The sequence below is a fragment of the Ruditapes philippinarum genome, unplaced genomic scaffold, assembly GCF_026571515.1.
Source record: "Ruditapes philippinarum isolate M1 unplaced genomic scaffold, ASM2657151v2 ctg4644_1_1_1_1, whole genome shotgun sequence".
Lineage (NCBI taxonomy): Eukaryota > Metazoa > Mollusca > Bivalvia > Venerida > Veneridae > Ruditapes > Ruditapes philippinarum.
This window is the reverse complement of record NW_026854215.1, coordinates 699-20977: the sequence shown is the minus strand read 5'-3', so window position 1 is coordinate 20977 and position 20279 is coordinate 699. Positions and strand designations below refer to the sequence as shown.

The 20279-nt window shown below is 32.7% G+C and overlaps 1 protein-coding gene across 1 annotated transcript in view; it reads left to right on the top strand.

The window, feature by feature from the left end:
* The window catches only part of LOC132739458 (leucine-rich repeat serine/threonine-protein kinase 1-like), a 37112-nt gene extending 18356 nt beyond the window's left edge, over window positions 1-18756 (top strand). Inside the window, exons 15-25 of the mRNA XM_060727177.1 lie at window positions 246-504; window positions 2944-3076; window positions 5919-6016; window positions 7200-7322; window positions 8455-8630; window positions 9103-9898; window positions 13008-13285; window positions 14482-14592; window positions 15729-15797; window positions 17644-17889; window positions 18525-18756. Of these exons, the coding sequence (XP_060583160.1) occupies window positions 246-504; window positions 2944-3076; window positions 5919-6016; window positions 7200-7322; window positions 8455-8630; window positions 9103-9898; window positions 13008-13285; window positions 14482-14592; window positions 15729-15797; window positions 17644-17889; window positions 18525-18728 (2493 nt within the window). The 3' untranslated portion in view covers window positions 18729-18756. The remainder of the gene's footprint in view (window positions 1-245; window positions 505-2943; window positions 3077-5918; window positions 6017-7199; window positions 7323-8454; window positions 8631-9102; window positions 9899-13007; window positions 13286-14481; window positions 14593-15728; window positions 15798-17643; window positions 17890-18524) is intronic.
* The last annotated feature ends 1523 nt before the right edge of the window (window positions 18757-20279 follow it).

The following is a 20279-nucleotide window of genomic DNA, read 5'->3' as shown; positions in this document are numbered from 1 at the left end:
CCAGTGAATATGATACTACACCCAGTAAATATGATTTTATAAAAAAGTTCTGTTGACAGCTGTTTGGACCAATAGATTGCAGCTATATTTAGATCATATATAAAAAATAAATGTGTCTCATTAAAATTGTGCATAACAGATGATATGTAACCCTCTTGTGGCTTTAATGACTATATGACTAGTATCCCTGTAATAATTATAGGAACCCACCTTGATATTGTTGACAGCTAAGTTGTTATTTACAGGCACAGGCCCCTGGTTCCCCTGTTATAATTGTGGGAACCCACCTTGATGAGATACAGAAAAGGAAGAAAGATTTTCCAGCAAACTGGGAGAAGTCAATGAATACATTGATATTGGAAAAATACAGACGTGTTGATAATTACAATATAGGTCTACCATTAGTTATTGATGTCATTAATGTAGCAGCTTCTAGAAAGGCAACAAACATAGACAAACTTCAAAAGTTGATTTATGAAACAGTGTTTCATCTGAAACATCCATGTAAGATTCTCATACTTTAAAATTGTTTATGAAGTTTATTCATTCACAGTCTTTATTCTCATTTAATCTGCTTTTTAAAGTATGAAAAAAAATACATTTCATGAGCTTACTGGAAAATGGTAGGGGCATCACTATCTTTGTTTGATATGAGCTACAATGGTCTTCATGTTGTTTACAATTTATGTATACAAGATCTCATCTTAAAACAGTAAACTTCACTTATAGCGGACACTGTTATAGGAATAAGAAACAATTTATTTTGGCCCAAATTTTGCCCTTCTTTATTAGTCCCCTACCGGTTTAACCAGAGGGGACTTTAGGTTTACCGTCCGTCCGTCTGTCTGTCAGTCCGTCTGTCCACAAAACTGGATCCCGCGATAACCAAAAAAGTACTGAAAATATTTTTATGAAACTTGATATATGGATAGATGGCAGTATGGAGATTATGCATGTCTTTTTCTTTTGTTCCTATGTAGAAAATTCTGGTTGCTATGGCAACAAATAGTCTGAAAATATGGCAAATTAAATACATAAACTGGATCCAGTGATAACTCAAAAAGTACTGAAAATATTTTTATGAAACTTGAAATATTGTAGATGGCAGTCTGGAGATTATGCACATCTTTTTCTTTTCTTCCTATGTTGAAAATTCTGGTTGCTATGGCAACAAATAGCCTGAATTTCAAGATTTCTGATTTAAATTTTTCAGCTTTTTCACTATAAATTCTTTATTTCTTAAGGTGTTTACTTCAAACTTTAAATATAAGTTTCTGGTCATCAACCACATCATATGTGACAAGGTTTACAACTCTAGCACAAAAATTATCAGTATTACCTCCCTTGAACTTAGAATTTTTATGAAAAAAAATGTTGTCTTTTTTAAATAACTTCTTTATTATTTTTAAATAACTTTTTTATTTCCTAATGTATCTACTTCAAACTTCATATATATGTTTTTTATTATCACTCAACATTTTTGAGATGGTTAAATACTCTAGCAAGACTATTTCCAGAATTATGTCCCCCTTGAACTTAGATTTTTTTCGAGAAATTGGTATTTTTCACTCCAACTTCTTCATTCCTTATAGGATTTACTTTAAAATCCCACATTGTAATAATATGACAAGGTTGTATAAACATAATTTCCTTACTAGGCAAAGAAACTTAACACATTACTATGATATAGACAAACTTAGAACTCAAAAGATTTAAGTTCATTCATGTCATTCATTCACTGGTAAAATTGAATGGCCAATGGCCCATCAGAATGTTGCTGGGGTTCTAACCGGTAGGGGACTTATGGATTGCTTGCAATACTATGATAATTGCTTGTTTAATATAAAAATATAGTTACAGCAAACCAATTATGAGGAATTATGGCTTAAAATGAACTCACTTTTTAGTCCCAATTAAGTAAAAAGTACAGAAAATTACACTTTCATAACAAACGCCAAAATATTGGCTATCCGTAAATAGATCCGGCATTTTCTACTTATGTTTTTATCAGCATGGATTACAACTCTATCGAATGTACCGTTTATTGTTGTATGTACTTCAATACAGCTGTGAAAATGAATTTGTATAACAGTACGTAATAGTTTTCTATCTAGGATATTTTTAGCATGAGTTCTTGTTACCAAGATAAAACAATTATTCATTTTATTCCATTATTTCTTTTCTTAAATAGTTTTGCTCGAGGAAAATAATTACGCATGCTATTTCTTGAGTAAAATCCATTGAAAAATATAAAGTATGTTTGATTGAAAAGGAATAGAAATCTATATCTTTCATAAGTAAAATATTATAAAAAATATAAAATATAAGAGAAGATATTCAAGAAGGAAAATCGAAACCTTGTCTATTATAATGAGTTATTTTTCAAAATTAAATACTCTTTAAAATGGAGAACGATGGTAAACAGTCAGTTTGTTATATATAAATCTGTTCACTATAAAAACTCCCGATACAAGAAACTTATTCGCTAAATGCTTACACGGAACTCGGGATATAAGGAACACATTTTGAATGTCCCAATGAGTTTGTTATAAGCAGAGTTTACTGTATTTACATATAAAATATAAGTGTGAAGACATTACCACAATAAGAATGCCTGTATAAGCAGTAAACATAAATAAATAGTTTAATTATCTATTTGTCTGTAAGAAGGTCATTATTTGATTGACCTTTATAGCCGAGTTATATGTTTTGTGACTTAATACTTTACCTTTCAAATCTTCAAACAGATAAAAAGTGTTAATGTTTGAAATTTATTACACAAACTTGTTGGAGGCTCCCATTTTTTATCTAAATAATAGGCAAACAATTCTGTCTTGTAACTTCATGAAAGGTGGATTCATGGTAAGTTTAATATATTAATATAATTCAAGATTGTTAACATAAAAAGAAATACACACAGTTTTTATTTTGTATTAATTTTAGCTCGAAGGAGTGAGAACTTATTAGGTCATAAGGTACCAAAGAAGTATATGAAGTTACAGTCTGTTATCAGTGAAATTGTGAGGCATCAGAAAAACAATAATAAGGAACCAGTCTGTGATTCTAACTCATATCTGTAAGTTATTGTCATTCTTATCTGTAAGTTATTGTCATTCTTATCTGTAAGTTATTTGTCATTCTTATCTGTAAGTTATTGTCATTCTTATCTGTAAGTTATTGTCATTCTTATCTGTAAGTTATTATCATTCTTATCTGTAAGTTATTGTCATTCTTATCTGTAAGTTATTGTCCAGGGCTCAAGCTAGGTTCAAAATTTAGGGAGAAGTCACTTCTCCCTCCAGCTGCTTTAGGGAGAAGTGGGGAGATTTTAGGGAGAAGTGAGGAGATTCATTTATCGATGTTTGTTGTATGTTATCGCAATTATGTTGACTCACTGTACATATCTTATTAAATGAATTGGATTTGTGTTACAACAGAATATTCAATTTTAAAAGTAGTTTGAAACAAGTAATTAGAATGAGTATCATGTAATGCAACCATTGCATTAAATGAAGATAAAAAAGCCATAGTTGATTCCTATCATGGATCATATCATGGGTGGATTAACAGTTATTCCCTTCTGATTTACTATTAAAAAGCTTGCGCCGGACATTATATTCATATTCACTTATGTTGTAAAGAAAATGAAAGTAGATAACGAAAGAAACGATCTTTAATTTAACTTCATTTGTAATAAATACAGTGTAATACGCCGTCAATTTTATCAAATTTAACTCGTCGACAAAAAAGGTTATCATAACTTTCATTTAAAATTACCGTTACAGTTATATGTCAAGCGGTCCTCTTAATTCTGACAATCACTCGATAGTGAAAATTTAATTGACGTTTGATCCGTCCATCATAAATAATTGTTACGGGTAGTTGTATGTTAGCGATTTAATGATTGGTTTAATAATGTCGCCTCGATTAAAACGTGAATTACGATTGGTTTCTCGCACGTATCGGTAATCTCGCCGTGGGCGGAGTCTAATTGTTCCTCGAGTGTCTGTTAATTAGACTTTTATGACATGTTGGTAAACAAACGGATTAATGACATTTCGCGTTGATTGAGATGCATGACAGTCCCTTTTTCCGGTGGCGAGGGTAAACAAAGCAAACACACACAACATGTTATTCACAGTTATTGTTGGTAATTTTCAATAATGGATCAATAAAATCGGGCGACTTCATCTTCGCTTTCATGTAGGATGTCGGCGAAGTCAGACGGAATTCGGCGACTATTTCGCCCGAATCGCCCACTAGCTCGAGCCCTGTTGTCATTCTTATCTGTAAATTATTGTCATTCTTATCTGTAAGTTATTGTCATTCTTATCTGTAAATTATTGTCATTCTTATCTGTAAGTTATTGTCATTCTTATCTGTAAGTTATTGTCATTCTTATCTGTAAGTTATTGTCATTCTTATCTGTAAATTATTGTCATTCTTATCTGTAAGTTATTGTCATTCTTATCTGTAATTTATTGTCATTCTTATCTGTAATTTATTATCATTCTTATCTGTAAGTTATTGTCATTCTTATCTGTAAGTTATTATCATTCTTATATGTAAGTTGTTGTCATTCTTATCTGTAAGTAATTGTCATTCTTACTTGTAAGTTATTGTCATTCTTATCTGTAAGTTATTGTCATTCTTATCTGTAAGTTATTGTCATTCTTAGTTGTAAGTTATTATTATAATTCTTGTTTATGAATTATTCTGGTTCATGTTTTAGCTCATCCGAGCACAAAGTGCTCAGAGGTGAGTTTTTGTGATTGCATGATGACTGTCATCTGTTGTCCCTTTGTATATATACAATTTTATATACAATTTCTTTCGACAATATTCTCTGAAACCACATGATCTTGACCAATTTTCACAGGGATGATTCTAAGGTGGCCCTCTTAAAATATTCCAGTCTGATGCACAAGTAATTTACAGTTGCTATCAAAATACTTCAAAAATGAATTCTTTAAAAATCTTTTTCTCAAAAACTACTATGCCCAGAGCTTAGATATCTAGCATATAGCACCATCTTATGGTCCTCTACAAAAGTTAAGTAAATATTGTCCCAGGAGTCACAGTTTGCCCTAACCTAGGGGTTACTTAGTTTACATACACTTATACAAGAAAACCAATTTAAATATTCTTGTGTGAAATTACAATGACCAAAGCTTAGATATTTTTCATGTAGCATTGTCTTGACCTCTACAAAAGAAAATCAAATATTTCCCCACCCAATGTGTCACTTAGTTTACATGAACTAATTTCTCAAAAATCCTTAGAAAGTATAAAATCGAGAGCTTACGTATTTGGTATGTTGCAATACCTTATGGTCCTCTACAAAGGATATGTAAGTCATGCCTGTGGGATCAAAAAATAAACTGGCCCTTTATGCCACCTGGTTAACATAGACCTGTATAGAAAAAACACATAAAACACATTTAAATCTTGTGTAAAACTATGATGCACAGACAGATAGACTTACATAGGAAAACATACTACAATTTTTTTCTCTGTTACTGTATGACCTAGAGATATTTAAGTATGTAGCATTACTTAATTGTCTTTGCAAAAGTTATGTAAATAACTTGCTTTTGTAAAAATGGCAATGCCCAAGGGTTATAAATTTAGCATAGACTTGTTGTATTCGTTTAAAGCTGTAAGGCTTACATAATTATATTCTTTATGATCAAATATAGAGTTTGTGTGCATGTAAAATGGTATATAACCTTTATAATTTTGACCTACCGTACTTTTGAAGTTGTAAGCTTTGTAACTCATGTTCGGATCTGAAGAAAAAAAAATATCTGTTAGTAATTATAATATCTATTTGTAAATTATCAAGTTATTTCCTGTATGATTTTATTACTTTTACCAGTAAGTTAACATAGTTCAGTGTTCTTCTGTTATAATTTCAGTCTAAGTGTGATGGAGGAAATGTCTAAAGATGAAACTACAACCAGTTTCAGAAATAAGGAGGACCTTAATCAAGCTACAAGATTTCTACATGAAAATGGTATATTTTGATTCCACATATCTATTTTCTAATCAAAAGTTTTACCGGTATTATTAGTGTACACTGTTTCCTTCTCAGGTTAACAATAAACTCATTTGACAGTACACTGACATAAAGAACAGAAAATTCCATTCTTTTAAAAAATGGTCTAATAGCAGGGTGGTCTTAATTTTGGGGTTGTCTTCAGTAGGTATTCTGCTGTACTATATTATACTATCCTGATAAAATAATTTATCTCATATCAGTGCTAGTTTGGCAAATCAATTAATAGGTATGGCATGACTGTGTATTGAATATGCAAACGAGCCTAATTATATGTGTGTTACTTGACTATTTTAGCATGGTCAAACAGAAATGTTTTTCAGGGTATGTAATAAATAAAATGTTAAATTCATGTAGATTTGTTATAAAATTTATTGAATAATATGAATCAAACTGTATGAAATTTACCTGACACTTTGCTTCATACTATGTTATTATATTATGTCTGACAATATTTTTTGGAGACATATTGTTTTTCCATTCGCTATCTACCTGTCCATCTGTCGGCATTAGGCTTGTCCAGATTTCACAGGTCAAACTGCTGACGGGATTTCAATGAAACTCTTTCATAGGAGTGATCAGTACCATCCCTAGTTGTGCACATCACCGGCACATTCCGCTTCGCTGCACAACATGGCCACAAGAGCTACAAATAAAAATATCGTTTCAAGCTTTCAGAGGTCAAACTGCTGGAGGGATTTAAACATTACTTTATAGGAGTGATCAGTACCATCCCTTGTTGTGCATATCGTGGGCATGTTCTGCTTCACTGCACAAAATAGAAGCCATAGATATAAAAAGGAAAATCTTGTTCGAATTTCACAGGTCAAACTCCTTGCGGGATTTCCACAAAACTTCTCAGGAGAATGGTTAGTACCATCCCTAGTTGTGCATATTATCGGCATCTTCTGCTTCACTGCACAAAATGGCTACCAGAGCTAAAAATAGAAAAATGTTGTCAGGCTTTCACAGATTAAACTGCTGCTGGGATTTCAATGAAATTTCAAAGTTTCATCCCTAGTTTTTGGAGACATATGTATTTGTGACAATAAACCCTTCTAGTTCAATATGGATTTCCAGCTCATGTAATATTCTGTTTATATGGAAAGGTTAAGATGTATTTTTGTTTATAATTTTTCAGGTGTATTGTGTCATTTTGAAGACATGTCCTTAAGAGATCAATACTTTCTGGAGCCTCAGTGGTTGTGTGACCAACTAGCTAGAGTTGTCTCTATTAAAGAGGTGCAACAATATTGTAAAAATGGTGGGTAATATAAACTTATATTTATTCTCTAATTAAGATCAGTCACTGGAATGTTCATTGTTTTGTAGAAATTTTCCACGAATAGATCTAATTTGATTTCACCTCTAAAGATATTATCTTGCTGTGGTGCCCTCATTTGAATACTAAAATGTCCACTGTTTAGATATTTGATATGTAGCATTGCCTTGTGGATCCTCTACTTAAGTTATCTAATTGATGAACCTTGGAAAAAATTTGGCTCTCCGGGGTCACTCATTTTCACAAGCTTTTATAGATGTATGCATCAGAGAGCATTTATTCTGGCTTAATTATCTCCCTTTGATAAGATGAAACAAGCTTTTGCATTCATACCAAGAAAATAAATAGAGTTTTAATTATTATCTTTGAATTTATGATGACTAAATATATCCAGAAAATATTTATATAAATAAAAAGTAAATGTCTAAATCTGCTTTAGGGTCATCTGAGATTTAAAAAGGTCACAGGACATAAAAATGCATATATGGAAAAAACCTTATTAACATTTGCACTATTTCAGGTGCAGATATGAATGTTATGATATCAGTTTAAGTTTATGGCATCATATCTGCCTTTCATTCATTGCTAACAATATTAATTCAGAGCCTCAATAATCAGGTGAGCAATAAATAGAGAATATTTGTTTAGTTCTGTGTAAGATCTGAATATATTTCACCGAGTGAGCACCAAAAGGTATATTTCACGAGTGGCGCAGCCACGAGTGAAATATGAACTTTTGGTGTTCACAAGGTGAAATATATTTCGATCTTTCACTAAACTAAACAAATTTTCTTTTTATTACATGCAAAGAAACGTTTTAAAAAGACATTAAACCTAATACTGAATGAAAAGCGCGACAAATAATAATACAACATGACGTCATTTACGACATTACTTCATTAAGTTGGTACCCAGTACTGTGCACGCTGGTATTTCACTGAAACAACGTAAGGGGCTTAAATTCAAAACAGTGAAATTATCAAAGTGGTAATTTCACTATTTCAAACAGTGTAATTACCAGTTTCATATCACTGATATATTTCTATAAACCACCGAAAAGCATGTAATAAAAGGACCATCATGTATCCATACATTGTTATTGTTTCACCTGCAGGTGTCATGAAATTAAGAGACATGTATCAACTGTACAGGAACTCAGACAAGATTGGTCAGTATATTCTCAGCTTACTAAACAAGTTTGAGGTGGCATTACAGTTTGATAGTGAACATCTTCTTCTGCCTTCACTTCTACCTACAGATTTAAACTTAATGCCAGAAAATATGAGAGAGGTATTTCTTCTTTTATATCCCTGAATGTGGTCATATAGTAATTGCCTTGATGTCTGTCTGTCTGTCTGTCTGTCTGTCTGCCTTTCTGAACAACAAGGTTAGGTTTCAGGACTATATAACAGTAAACAAACAATACATTAATTCTGCTATGACCCTATGAACAAAAGAAAATAACTTAACTAATGACCCTTCAGGCTATTTTAATAGAATGTCAATAAGTCAGTCAATCTGAAATTATATCTGTATGGTTTTTTTTGTGTGTGTGTTTATTTTGACTTATAAAGCAACCTATATATAAGGTTAAGATGATAGTACAATAGTAGAAAAATGCTTAGATATTCAGCAATACCTGTATTTGATCACTTGTTGGTGAGATATATATGTCTTTATTTTGTTTTATATCAAAATATTGATGAGTTATATATGTGACCTTTGTGAGCATATTATATTTAATGAGGGTATTTATTTCCAGATTCCAGTAAGGAGAAAGGGCGTACCAGTTAATGTTATGAATGAGAGTCAAGCCAGTATAGGTAGGCTGTTTAACTCCACAAACAGAAATATGTCGGAGGAACAGCTCATGTACATAGTTAGTACCCAACCAAGTAGTAACCCAGCATTCTCCAACACACGTCTTTATCTCCTTACATACTTTCCTAGTGGATTCTGGCCAAGGCTTATAACCAGAATTTTAGCTGATGAACTGTTTTATGATCCTGTGATGAGGATGTACCAGTTTCCACAAGATATTGTTGACAAGTGCCCTGATATTCAAAAGGAAACGCCAAACTGGAGATGCTGGCAAACTGGTTTTGAACTTGTATATTTTGGTAATGTGATAATGCAGGTGAAAGAAGTGAGAAATACATCAAATTATGCACGAGGAATGTGTAACTACACCCAAGATGATCTAAAAATTGAATGTCATTTTGATAGTCAATGGGGAGAACTGGATGTTAATGATAGTGTTATTCTGGAAATATCTTTCAAAGCAGATAAAATTACTTATTTTATGGGATATCATGACCCCACTGGTTCCACACAGTTTAGATCTATTGAGCCAAGAAACATTTACCATGATGAGAAAGCAAAAACTGCAGTCCTTGCCAAGGTTGTAGAGCATATAGACTGCCTGTTACAGGACTGGTTTCCAGAGATTGGAGAGTCAAGATTTATTCAGAGTTGTCAAGGCCGTTACCTAGTAACGAGAGTGGTTCCATGCCCACTGTGTTTACAAGCTGAAATTAGTTATCAAGAAAATCCCTCAGGTAAAAATGCCTCTTTATTTAAATAACATAAAAGCACAAGAATGTATCATTGTAAATTTTAGCTTGACTTTTTTTCGAAGAAAAAAATAGTAGTATTGTTATAGTCATGACGGCGTTCCCATTGCCATCCCCAAAACTGTAACATTGGTCATAACTTTTTAAGTTCTTAGTGTATTGCCTTCATACTTGGCCATAATCCTGACCTTCATTTATAAATGACCTTGATCTCGAAGGTGAAATTATTGAAATTTTCTTTGTTGTTACTGGCTATAACTTGGTCATTGATGAATGGATTGACTTTATATTAAGACACAGCATTCTTTAGGATAAGACCTTCATGTACATGTATATCAATTTGAAATTGACCTTGGCTCATTTATGACCTCGAAGGTGAAATTTTGGAATTTTCACTGATTTTTGAAGAGTAAGGAGAGCTATTCTAGTCCCTACAACGTTGGTGTTGTCGTCGGTGTAACCACTTATGTTAAAGTACCGTACCATCTTAAATATTTTCAAAGTCCATAAATATGTCTTTGAAACTCTGCACACTTGTTCACCATCATGCCCCCAACCTTTGCACAGGAGGAGGTCACTCTATCAAGCATTTTGACAGAATTATGCCCCTTTATCAACATAGAATTTACACTTAAGTTTGCGTACATCCTCAGATATTTTGGAAATTCATTTATATATTGCTTTGAAACTTTAAACACTTGTTCACCATCATGCCCCCAACCTATACACTGGAGGGGGTAACTTCATTTTTAGACACAACATCTTTTATGTAAGGACCTTGATGTATATCAAACTAAAATTAACCTTTACTTGTGTATGACCTTGACGGTAAAATTATTGAATTTTTACTGATTATTGCTATATTTGTCTGTAACTTGGGTAATTAATAAATGGATTATCTTCATACTTGGTCATTACAACGTTTTGGACAAGACATAAAAAGTTGAACTGACCTTGACCTTGAGGTTTAAATGTTCTTGTCTGTCAAGGTCAAATTATTAAATTTGGTTAAGTTTTCACAGTTTTGTTATGTACAGATTTATTCATACCTGGACAAAAAATCACCAAGGGGACATGTTGAATAAATTAGATATCACCTTTTAAATGACCTTGACCATCAAGGTCAGTTGATTGAAGTTTGTTTTTATTTTCTAAACTTTGTCATTTTTTATGGGAATGATTCATACTTGGACAAATCAACAAGTGTGACATGACAGACCTATTAAAATAAAAAAGGAAAATTTTAATGTTTTTTAGCTCACCTGTCACAAAGTGACAGGGTGAGCTTTTGTGATCGCTTTTCGTCCGTCCGTCGTCCGTCCGTCCGTAAACTTTTACTTTAAATGACATCTCCTCATAAACCACTAAGCCAATTTCATCTAAACTTCCCAGGAATGTTCCTTTGGTGGTCACCTTCAAAAATTGTTAAAAGAATTTAATTCCATGCAGAACTCTGGTTGCCATGGCAACCAAAAGAAAAAACTTTAAATATCTTCTTTTAAAAACCCCAAAGAGCTAGAGCGTAGATATTTGGAATGAAACATCTTCTAGTGAGTATCTACCAAGTTTGTTCAAATAAAAGCCCTGGGGTCAAAATTGGCCCCGCCCCAGGGGGTCATTGATTTTCCCTATATGCATATAGTAAAAACTTAAAAAATCTTCTTTTAAAGAACCCAAAGAGCTAGAGCTAAGATATTTAGCATGAAACATCTTCTAATGAGTATCTACCAAGTTTGTTCAAATAAAAGCCCTGGGGTCAAAATTGGCCCCGCCCCAGGGGGTCATTGATTTTCCCTATATGCATATAGTAAAAACTTAAAAATCTTCTTTTAAAGAACACAAAGAGCTAAAGCTAAGATATTTAGCATGAAACATGTTCTAATGGGTGTCTACAAAGTTTGCTCAAATAAAAGCCCTGGGGTCAAAATTGGCCCCACCCCCGGGGGTCATTGTTTTCCTTATATGTGTATGGCAAAAACTTAAAAATCTTCTTTGAAAAAACCCAAATAGCTAGAGTTTAGATATTAAGCATGAAAAATCTTCTAGTAAGTGTCTACAAAGTTTGTTCAAATAAAAGCCCTGGGGTCAAAACTGGCCCCGCCCCAGAGGTGTCATTGTTTTTAATTATATGTGTATAGTAAAAACTTAAAAAATCTTCTTTTAAAAAACCCAATGAGCTAGAGGTAAGATGTTTAACATGAAACATCTTCTTTTGGGTGTCTACCAAGTTTGTTCAAATAAAAGCCTTTGGGTTAAAATTGGCCCTGCCGGGGGGCGCAGAGATCATTGTTTTTCATTATATGTGTGTAGTAAAAACTTAACATCATGAAACATCTTCTAATGGGTGTCTTCCAAGTTTGTTCAAATAAAAGCCCTGGGGTTTAAACTGGCCCCGCTCCGGGGGCCTATATACAGGTGAGCGACCTCAGGGCCATCATGGCCCTCTTGTTTCTTTAATTCAAAGATTTGTTTAAACTGTTTTATTTGTTTGCTTTTAGAAAAGGTAAAAATATGTCGAGCATTGTCCCTGTCTGGCTCTTATTATTTGTTTGTTTACATTTAATAGGTCTGAGAGCTTAAAGACCTTACTGGTATGAACTTGTTTATGAATAAAATGCTAATTCTTGATTATCTGTGTTGTCCATGAAATTAGCCACAAATTGTGTGAAGTTATGTCAATCCAAGAGTAAATGGTATTTAATCAGATATTAAAAACTTCAAAAAAAAATTATATTATTTTGTCATTTTTGTTTTCATTTTAATAAAAAATGACACCTGAATAGTCAATAACCCCTGTGATATACATAAAAATCTATAAATATCGGTAATGTTCAATGAAAAAAAAGCGTTTTTATATGTTAGAAAGTTTTTGTAATTTATCTTAAATATCACTATTATAATAGTCAATCTTTTGAAATTTGAAACTATTTTTCACACACAGCTTGACAGTAAAAAAATGAACATAAAGTCTCTTTAATTTTCATTTAATTTTGATTTAAAAGTTCTTGTAATGAGCTAAAAATGTAATACCAAGATACAATGTATTTTATAATAACCTTCCATTTTGATATGTGTGCAATTCTGTCTATTTAAGGAGCTTGGGAGTTATGTTCTGGAGGTTCAGAACCCCCACAGCTGGTCAGTATCCGGAGTGACGTACATAACAAACATGAAAATACTGCCAGTATTAACCCAGCTGATGTAGAGATAGAAGTGAAACATAGAGTGATGTGTACATTCCTGGTAGAAAAATGTATCAAAAATGTACTGGAAGGTCTAGATGAAATATGTAAGGTGCACGATTCAGTGTCACCTAGTTTTATGCCAGGACAAGATGGGGTAACAAGGCTAATACATATAGCTCCAGATGCTGTAAGTATATTGCTCTTCTGAAACATGAAATGACATAACCAAAATTTGATATTTACAACAACAATATTTTCTATCACTGTATGTGTCTTTGTCTGTGTAATGAAATGAATAATTATGAAAGTGTTAAAGATTTCAAACCATTTTTTGGAGACATATTGATTTTGCATTTGCTGTCTGTCTGTATGTCCATCTGTCCGTCAGTACAAACACAGAGGTACTTGTGTGAGTTGGAGAAAAATAGGTAACAGTACATTTTCTTTGATGCTATTTATTCTGTTTTTACTTGTGTGTCTTTTTTTTAGACCTTGTGTGACTAAATATGACTAAAAAGATCAAAAGAAAACTCACATAAGTACCATTTTGTAAATACATCCGTCCACATTATGCTTTTCTAGCTTTCACAGGTCAAATTGCTGGCAGGATTTGAATGAAACTTCACAGGAGTAATCAGTACCATCCCTAGTTGCTGGCATGTTCCACTTCGCTGGACAAAATGGCCGCCAGAGCTATAAATAAAAAATCTTGTCCAGTTCTCACAGGTCAAACTGCTGGTGGGATTTAAATGAAACATCACATGAGTTATCAGAGTCATCAGTAGTTGTGCATATTGTCGGCACATTTCGTATCACTGCACAAAATGGTCGCCAGGGCTATAATGACTTTCACAGGTCAAACTGTTGGTGGGATTCCGACATCACTTCATAGGAGTGACCATTACCATACCTTGTTGTGCGAGATATGTTTTTGTGACAAAAACTACTTCTAGTTTTATATAAATATTCGATAAATTTCTATTTCATCAAATAGCATTGACATACTTACTTATATTTTTCACAATAACAAACATGACTCTGTCAATTAGTGTCATGTTATATAACTGTGTCGTAATTATTGTTTTTTTTTACCATAACTGAGTTAAACCTTTTTTTTGGAAAATTGTAAATGACAGGAATCTGGGCTGGGGGCATTTGTGTTTACTACACACGTTCTTGTTTCATTTCAAGAGTATCTGAAATTCATCAAACAGATCTAAATACAAACTAGGACAAGTATATCACATGAAATCAGGAATCTGGAGTAATATTAAAGAATTAAAATGATAATGTAAGTTGTATTTTGGTTTAAAATATTAGAATAAAAACTTACAATACAGCAGAGACTCTCTTGTTTTATAAAGTGATGAAAATATTTTTCAGGTGTTTCAAGATTTAGATGAAACATTTGTTGTAGAAGATGACGCCATACAAGCTACTGATAAACTGGGACAAGGTGCTTTTGGTACGGTGTCAAAGGGCATACTGAAAAGGGTAAGTAAATACACATACAATAATATATACCATCATTTGATACTTTAAATAAGTTTATTTCTTAACTCTTAACCTGCTGAATTGTAGCTTAGAAAACTCTTAACATTCTTATTTCAAGGGATTTAAAGATCAAAATACAAAAATTGAGCTAACAACAACATATAACATGGACTGCTGACCTAGCTTGCTCTATAGTTGTGGCAAAGGCTAAATGCTTTCATTTCAAGCACATAATTTAAGGGATAAATGAATTTAAATGTTCTTGAAACAGTAACTGTTTCAAAAATTGTGCTTGATGTTTCTTAAGAAATGTATTGTGTTTTTTATGATTCTTTAATATTAATATTAGGAAATGTTTTGTGTTTTTGGTGTTTCTTTAATATTAATATAAAGAAGTTGTTTTTTTTATTCATTCTTGTATATACATGTATACTATCATACAATTATTGACTAGTGAGCCATTGAATATGATGTGATACTCACCGGCAGATGATCGCCTTGGTCAATATGACTTTCTGCCGGTGAATATCACATCATATTCAATGGCTCACTAGTCAATAATTGTTTTATCAATGAATAGGCTAAGAAATAAATAACAAAATCACAAAAAGTACATCCTTATATACATGTACAAATTTTGCCTTGTTGAAGCGCGGGAAAAAAGATGCACGTGTTAGGCGTGCAACAACTACACGAACGCTGCACATACAAAAATAATTCAAATTTATACTCATCATTGCGGTGTAGCCTTTCAGTATAATAGTAAAGTATTGATATTTTAATCGAGAAATATGCCATAAAGAACATAAAGCAACAATTATTTTTTAATAAACACGCATAATTAACAGTCTACGGTGTATGATCATTTAATATGAGTCTCAATCTATTTTTAGACTGGGAACATCCAATTCAGCCAGTGAATATGATACTACACCCAGTGAATATGATTTTATAAAAAGTTCTGTTGACTACTGTTTGGACCAATGAGATTGCAGCTATATTTAGATCATATAATAAATAAAATTATAAATTAGTGATAAGGGTTAGATCCACCTGAACATTTGCTTTCACTAGAAATAATTTGTGTATATCAGCTTTCTTTTCTGTCAGTTAAAAATATTAAAAATATTTCACAGAGTGAGCATTTGGTGATAGATGTTGCTGTGAAAGTACTGTATGATCCTAACAATAAAGAACGCAGAAAGGTCAGTTTTTCTTCTTAAATCTTTTTGTCAAATTAGACAAATATCAGTTAATTTGTAAGATATCTATTTAAATTTGAAATATTGTACAAAATTTGTTGTATATACACTTTAAAGGGTTGGTTGCCGATGCTGTATTTCATATTATTATACCAAAAAAATATATGGAATTGTCATTTTGGCTTATAATACACTTTGTTTAATGTGCCATAAATGCCATATGAAGACTGGAGATAGTAAAGTAGTGTTATTTTATATTAATGAACTTTTTGTCAGTATTATGAATTTGTGATACATGTTACTGAATGTATATATGTTAAAATATAGCCAAGGTCACCAGTGCGAAAAATTGATGTTTATCCTTTTGATGACTTTCATATTTGGTAAGCATACATGTGATATCCCGGCGGGATTTAAAATAATCCCGATATTTCGACACTGATCCCGATTCCCGATATTACAGCTTGAATTCCCGATATTTAAAAAAAAAATCAACATAAAAAAAATCAAACACAGCACCTGTATCTAAAATGTAAACCGTGCCTCTGGGCATTGATTGTTATCTGTCCATATCCTAAATTACAGCAGATTAAATGTTGAGTCGCTAATTGACAGCAAGGCGACTAATAAACAGTTCCATCACCCAAAATTTATCATGTTCAGTTAATTGACCTCCTTTCTAATTTGGCAGTAGGTATTTCACGCTACGTCATCAATACGTCATCAAAACTACCCTGTAAATTTACATGTATGAATTCGGCTCAACCTTTGATTAGTGCCGCACTGATAAAGATTAAAGGTAAGCAGAATCATTTAAAGTGGATCATTCACAAACCTGTTTGAGATGCGACAAAACCATGTCTAATTAACCTTTTTAGTGAGTGGGTATTTTTTTTTGTTTTGTTTAGGAATTATACAATCATCGAGGCAAAAATGTGGATTTAATTTACTGAACGGTTCTTGCATTTATTTTGAGTCTTCTACTTACGTTACGTTATTTACCTGTCGGAGTCTTGTGTTTTAAATTATTAGCCAATTATTGTATGACTGAAAAGACAGATATAATTATTTAAACTGAAAATAATGAAATGTGAAAATTGAAAATGTGACTGTTTTAGAAATACCTGTACGACCACACTTATTTATTTTTCTATTTATTTATTTTTTGGTGAAATAAATTAATATTGATCAACAAAAAAATCATAAAAAAATATAATAATTTAATGATTTTGAGCGTAATATAGATTCTTTGAAGCAAATGTGCCAAACATGCATTGAAATTCGAGTCGCTAAAAAATCCAGTTTTGAGTCTCAAAATCCAGCTGAAAATCCAGATTTGGCCCATTTCATCTGTCACATGTATGGGTAAGAAGATATCTTGTATGGTCTTCTTCCTTTGAATAGAGTTAGAGGCCAGGTCTAGGTCAAGGGTGCTAAAAATAGATATTTACACAATGGCTTTTACAGCCTTTATTTATAGACTGATGTTTTTTGGAAGAAACATGTCTTGGATAGTCCAATGCTGGGAGGTCACTTGTGCTAACAATAGATTTTTTACACTTTTTATACAGCCTTTGTATTACTTTTGTGCCCCCACTTTAGGAAGGAGCATTTAGATTTACCCTTGTCCGTTCTCTTTTGTGTCGCACATAGCTCAAAAAGTATTTGACCTAGAGTCATGAAACTTTATAGAAATGTTGATCAGCATGTGTAGTAGACAAGAGTCTGAGTCCAGGGCATTTGTGTTTATCAAACATATTCTTGTTAGAGTTTGTATTGTTCAACAGTATACTTCAGTTTGGTTTTAACGCCACAGATATTTTAAGATAATGTTTGTTGGTCCTTGCAGACTAATCAGACAAGTCAGATTTGCCTAGAGACAATATGTGCAGCATATACCACAGCAAGACAGGAAGTAAGCATCCTGCAGACAGTAGAACATCCACATATTGTACCACTTCTTGGTCTCTCCAGGCGTCCCCTTGCCCTTATACTTGCACTTGCACCTCTTGGTTCTCTCCATAGTATATTTGAGGATAGACATAAAGATGGGCTTCGTCTTCCTGTTTGGGTGATAAGACAGGTTGTTATTCAGGTGGGTACTCCTTTATTTACATTCATGCATATTCTCACAGCTTTGTCTGTTCATCTGTCTGCACCCAGAAATAGATGTTTAGGTTGCTATGGGAATGATAGGTAACAGTAAATTTTCTTTGATGCTAGATACCTGTAGTTTTCAGCTAGCTTTGTCTAAATAATCAACTATCAATAAAATATACTTATGGTATTAATTGTGAGATTACAAACAATTATTATGCAAGATGCAGAACAATTATAAACTTATAATTGGATATTTTCCATGTATTTATTTGAGGTATATTCTTTAAAAGAATGATTGTTATGTTTCACTTTACAGTGACATTAATTGAGTATTCATGTTAACAAAAAGTAATCCAACTGTATACCATTTATAGTGGCTTTGGTTTTGGATCCAACCAAGGACTTTGGATTCTTTCATGTGAGGAAGCTTTTGAATTAGCTTACACAACATTGGTGGTTTTACTCAGGTGCCCGTTATGGCCTGAAATTATGCACAAAGTGTGCCAGTACAGCTATAAAGTGGCAATTTGACCTTTACTGTGATGGTGCAATGTAAAACTAAACCAAAAAATGAAAGTATTGTATGTATTTTGATATTATATTATCATTAAAGGCATATTTTTTCCCTAGGTTGCAGATGCTTTAGATTATATCCACGGTCGCAATATAATATATCGAGATCTCAAATCTGACAACGTTCTTGCCTGGAATCTACCAGGACAAAATGATCTTGACCCTAGACAACCCGTTCTTGTGAAATTAGCAGACTATGGCAAAGTAAGTCTGTGTTGCCAGGGGGAACTTAAGGTTTTGGTGGAACGCCACCTTTTATAGCGCCGGAGATATTGATGCGTACTGGAAGAGACACTTATACAGAAAAGGTATGATAAGATTATACATATTTTATATATATATCAATTATCAGCTCTATTGTATATATTAATATATATACTCAAATTATCAGCTGTATTCAAAGAATAGGGAGAGCTATTGTACTCACATAGATATCGGTGTTGCACTTTGGTTAAGTTTTTGTGTGCAAGATGGTATCTCTAAATCTACCAAAGGGAATTGGTTGAAACTTCACACACTTATTTATGAGCGTAAAAGGAATTCACTGTCAAAGGCCTATAACTCTTACCTAGATTTTGAGAGAATTATGGATTTTACTAGAACATATTTCATTGGGAGATACAGTACTTTGTGAGATCCTCTTCAAGTAGACTTCACTTAAGTCAAGAACTGTTCTGATCAAGATACTCTTATAATAACCCTATTATTGTAATCAAATATAATTCATATCTGGTCTAATTAGATTCAGTAAATTTTATAATATTCGATCAATACACTTTAACCCTATAATTGTGTTTCTCAGTTATATACTTTGAATAAATGACTAAATGACATAACACAAAGTCATTCAAATGTACTTATATCTCAAAAACATGTCATTTGTAACTTAAAGATGTGTTTGCTGTAAGAGCTAATTTGCATGACACTTTTAATTTTGCAGACATTTGGTCATAAGAAGAGAAATCAAATTCATTTTTACTGGACTCCTAAAGTTCATAATACTAAAAAGCTTCAATTAAATGATATGTATCATCATAGGTGATAACATTTCAACACATCTGCTTGTTAATCCCTTCTGCAAAATTATAGGAATGGCTCAGTCTGTCTGTTCGTCCGTAACACTTTCATGTCTGCTCCATAACTTTTAAACCGCTAAAAGAATTTGGAAATAACTAAACTTAAGTGATCACCATTATCAGGCATGGTGCAGAGTGCAATAATTGAGTTGCTATACCCAAGGTCAAGGTCAACTTAAAGGTCCAATGTTAAAACATCTATAATTCATGTCTATAACTTATTGACATGATTCAAAGGTTTTAAAATTACTTGGCACAAATGATTCCCACCATGACACAAATCTGCAAAGCGAACATCTAGGTTGCTACCCCCCAAGGTACATCCAGGTTGCTACCCTCAAGGTCAAGGTCACACTTAAAGGTGAAATTATATTGTCCACATTTTTTCCTGTCAACTCAATTACTTTTAAACTACTAATAAGTTTTTAAAATGACTTTTGCAAGCAAATGTTTACCATAATGACCTGATGTGTGGAGCCCAATATTCAGGTCACAGCCCCCAAGGTTCTAGGTCACACATAGAGGTCAAATGCTTAAAGACAACAATTTTGTGTCCTCTTCATAACTTTTAAACTTCTGAAATTTTTTAATTATATTGTCGCTGATAATCACCAATCATCATCACCTACAGAGGGGCAACAATCAGGTGGCTACCCCCCATGGTCAAGGTTATAAACATAACCATCAGTCTTGTAATTTTTCACCTGAATGATTTTGTAAAACATTGAAAACTGTA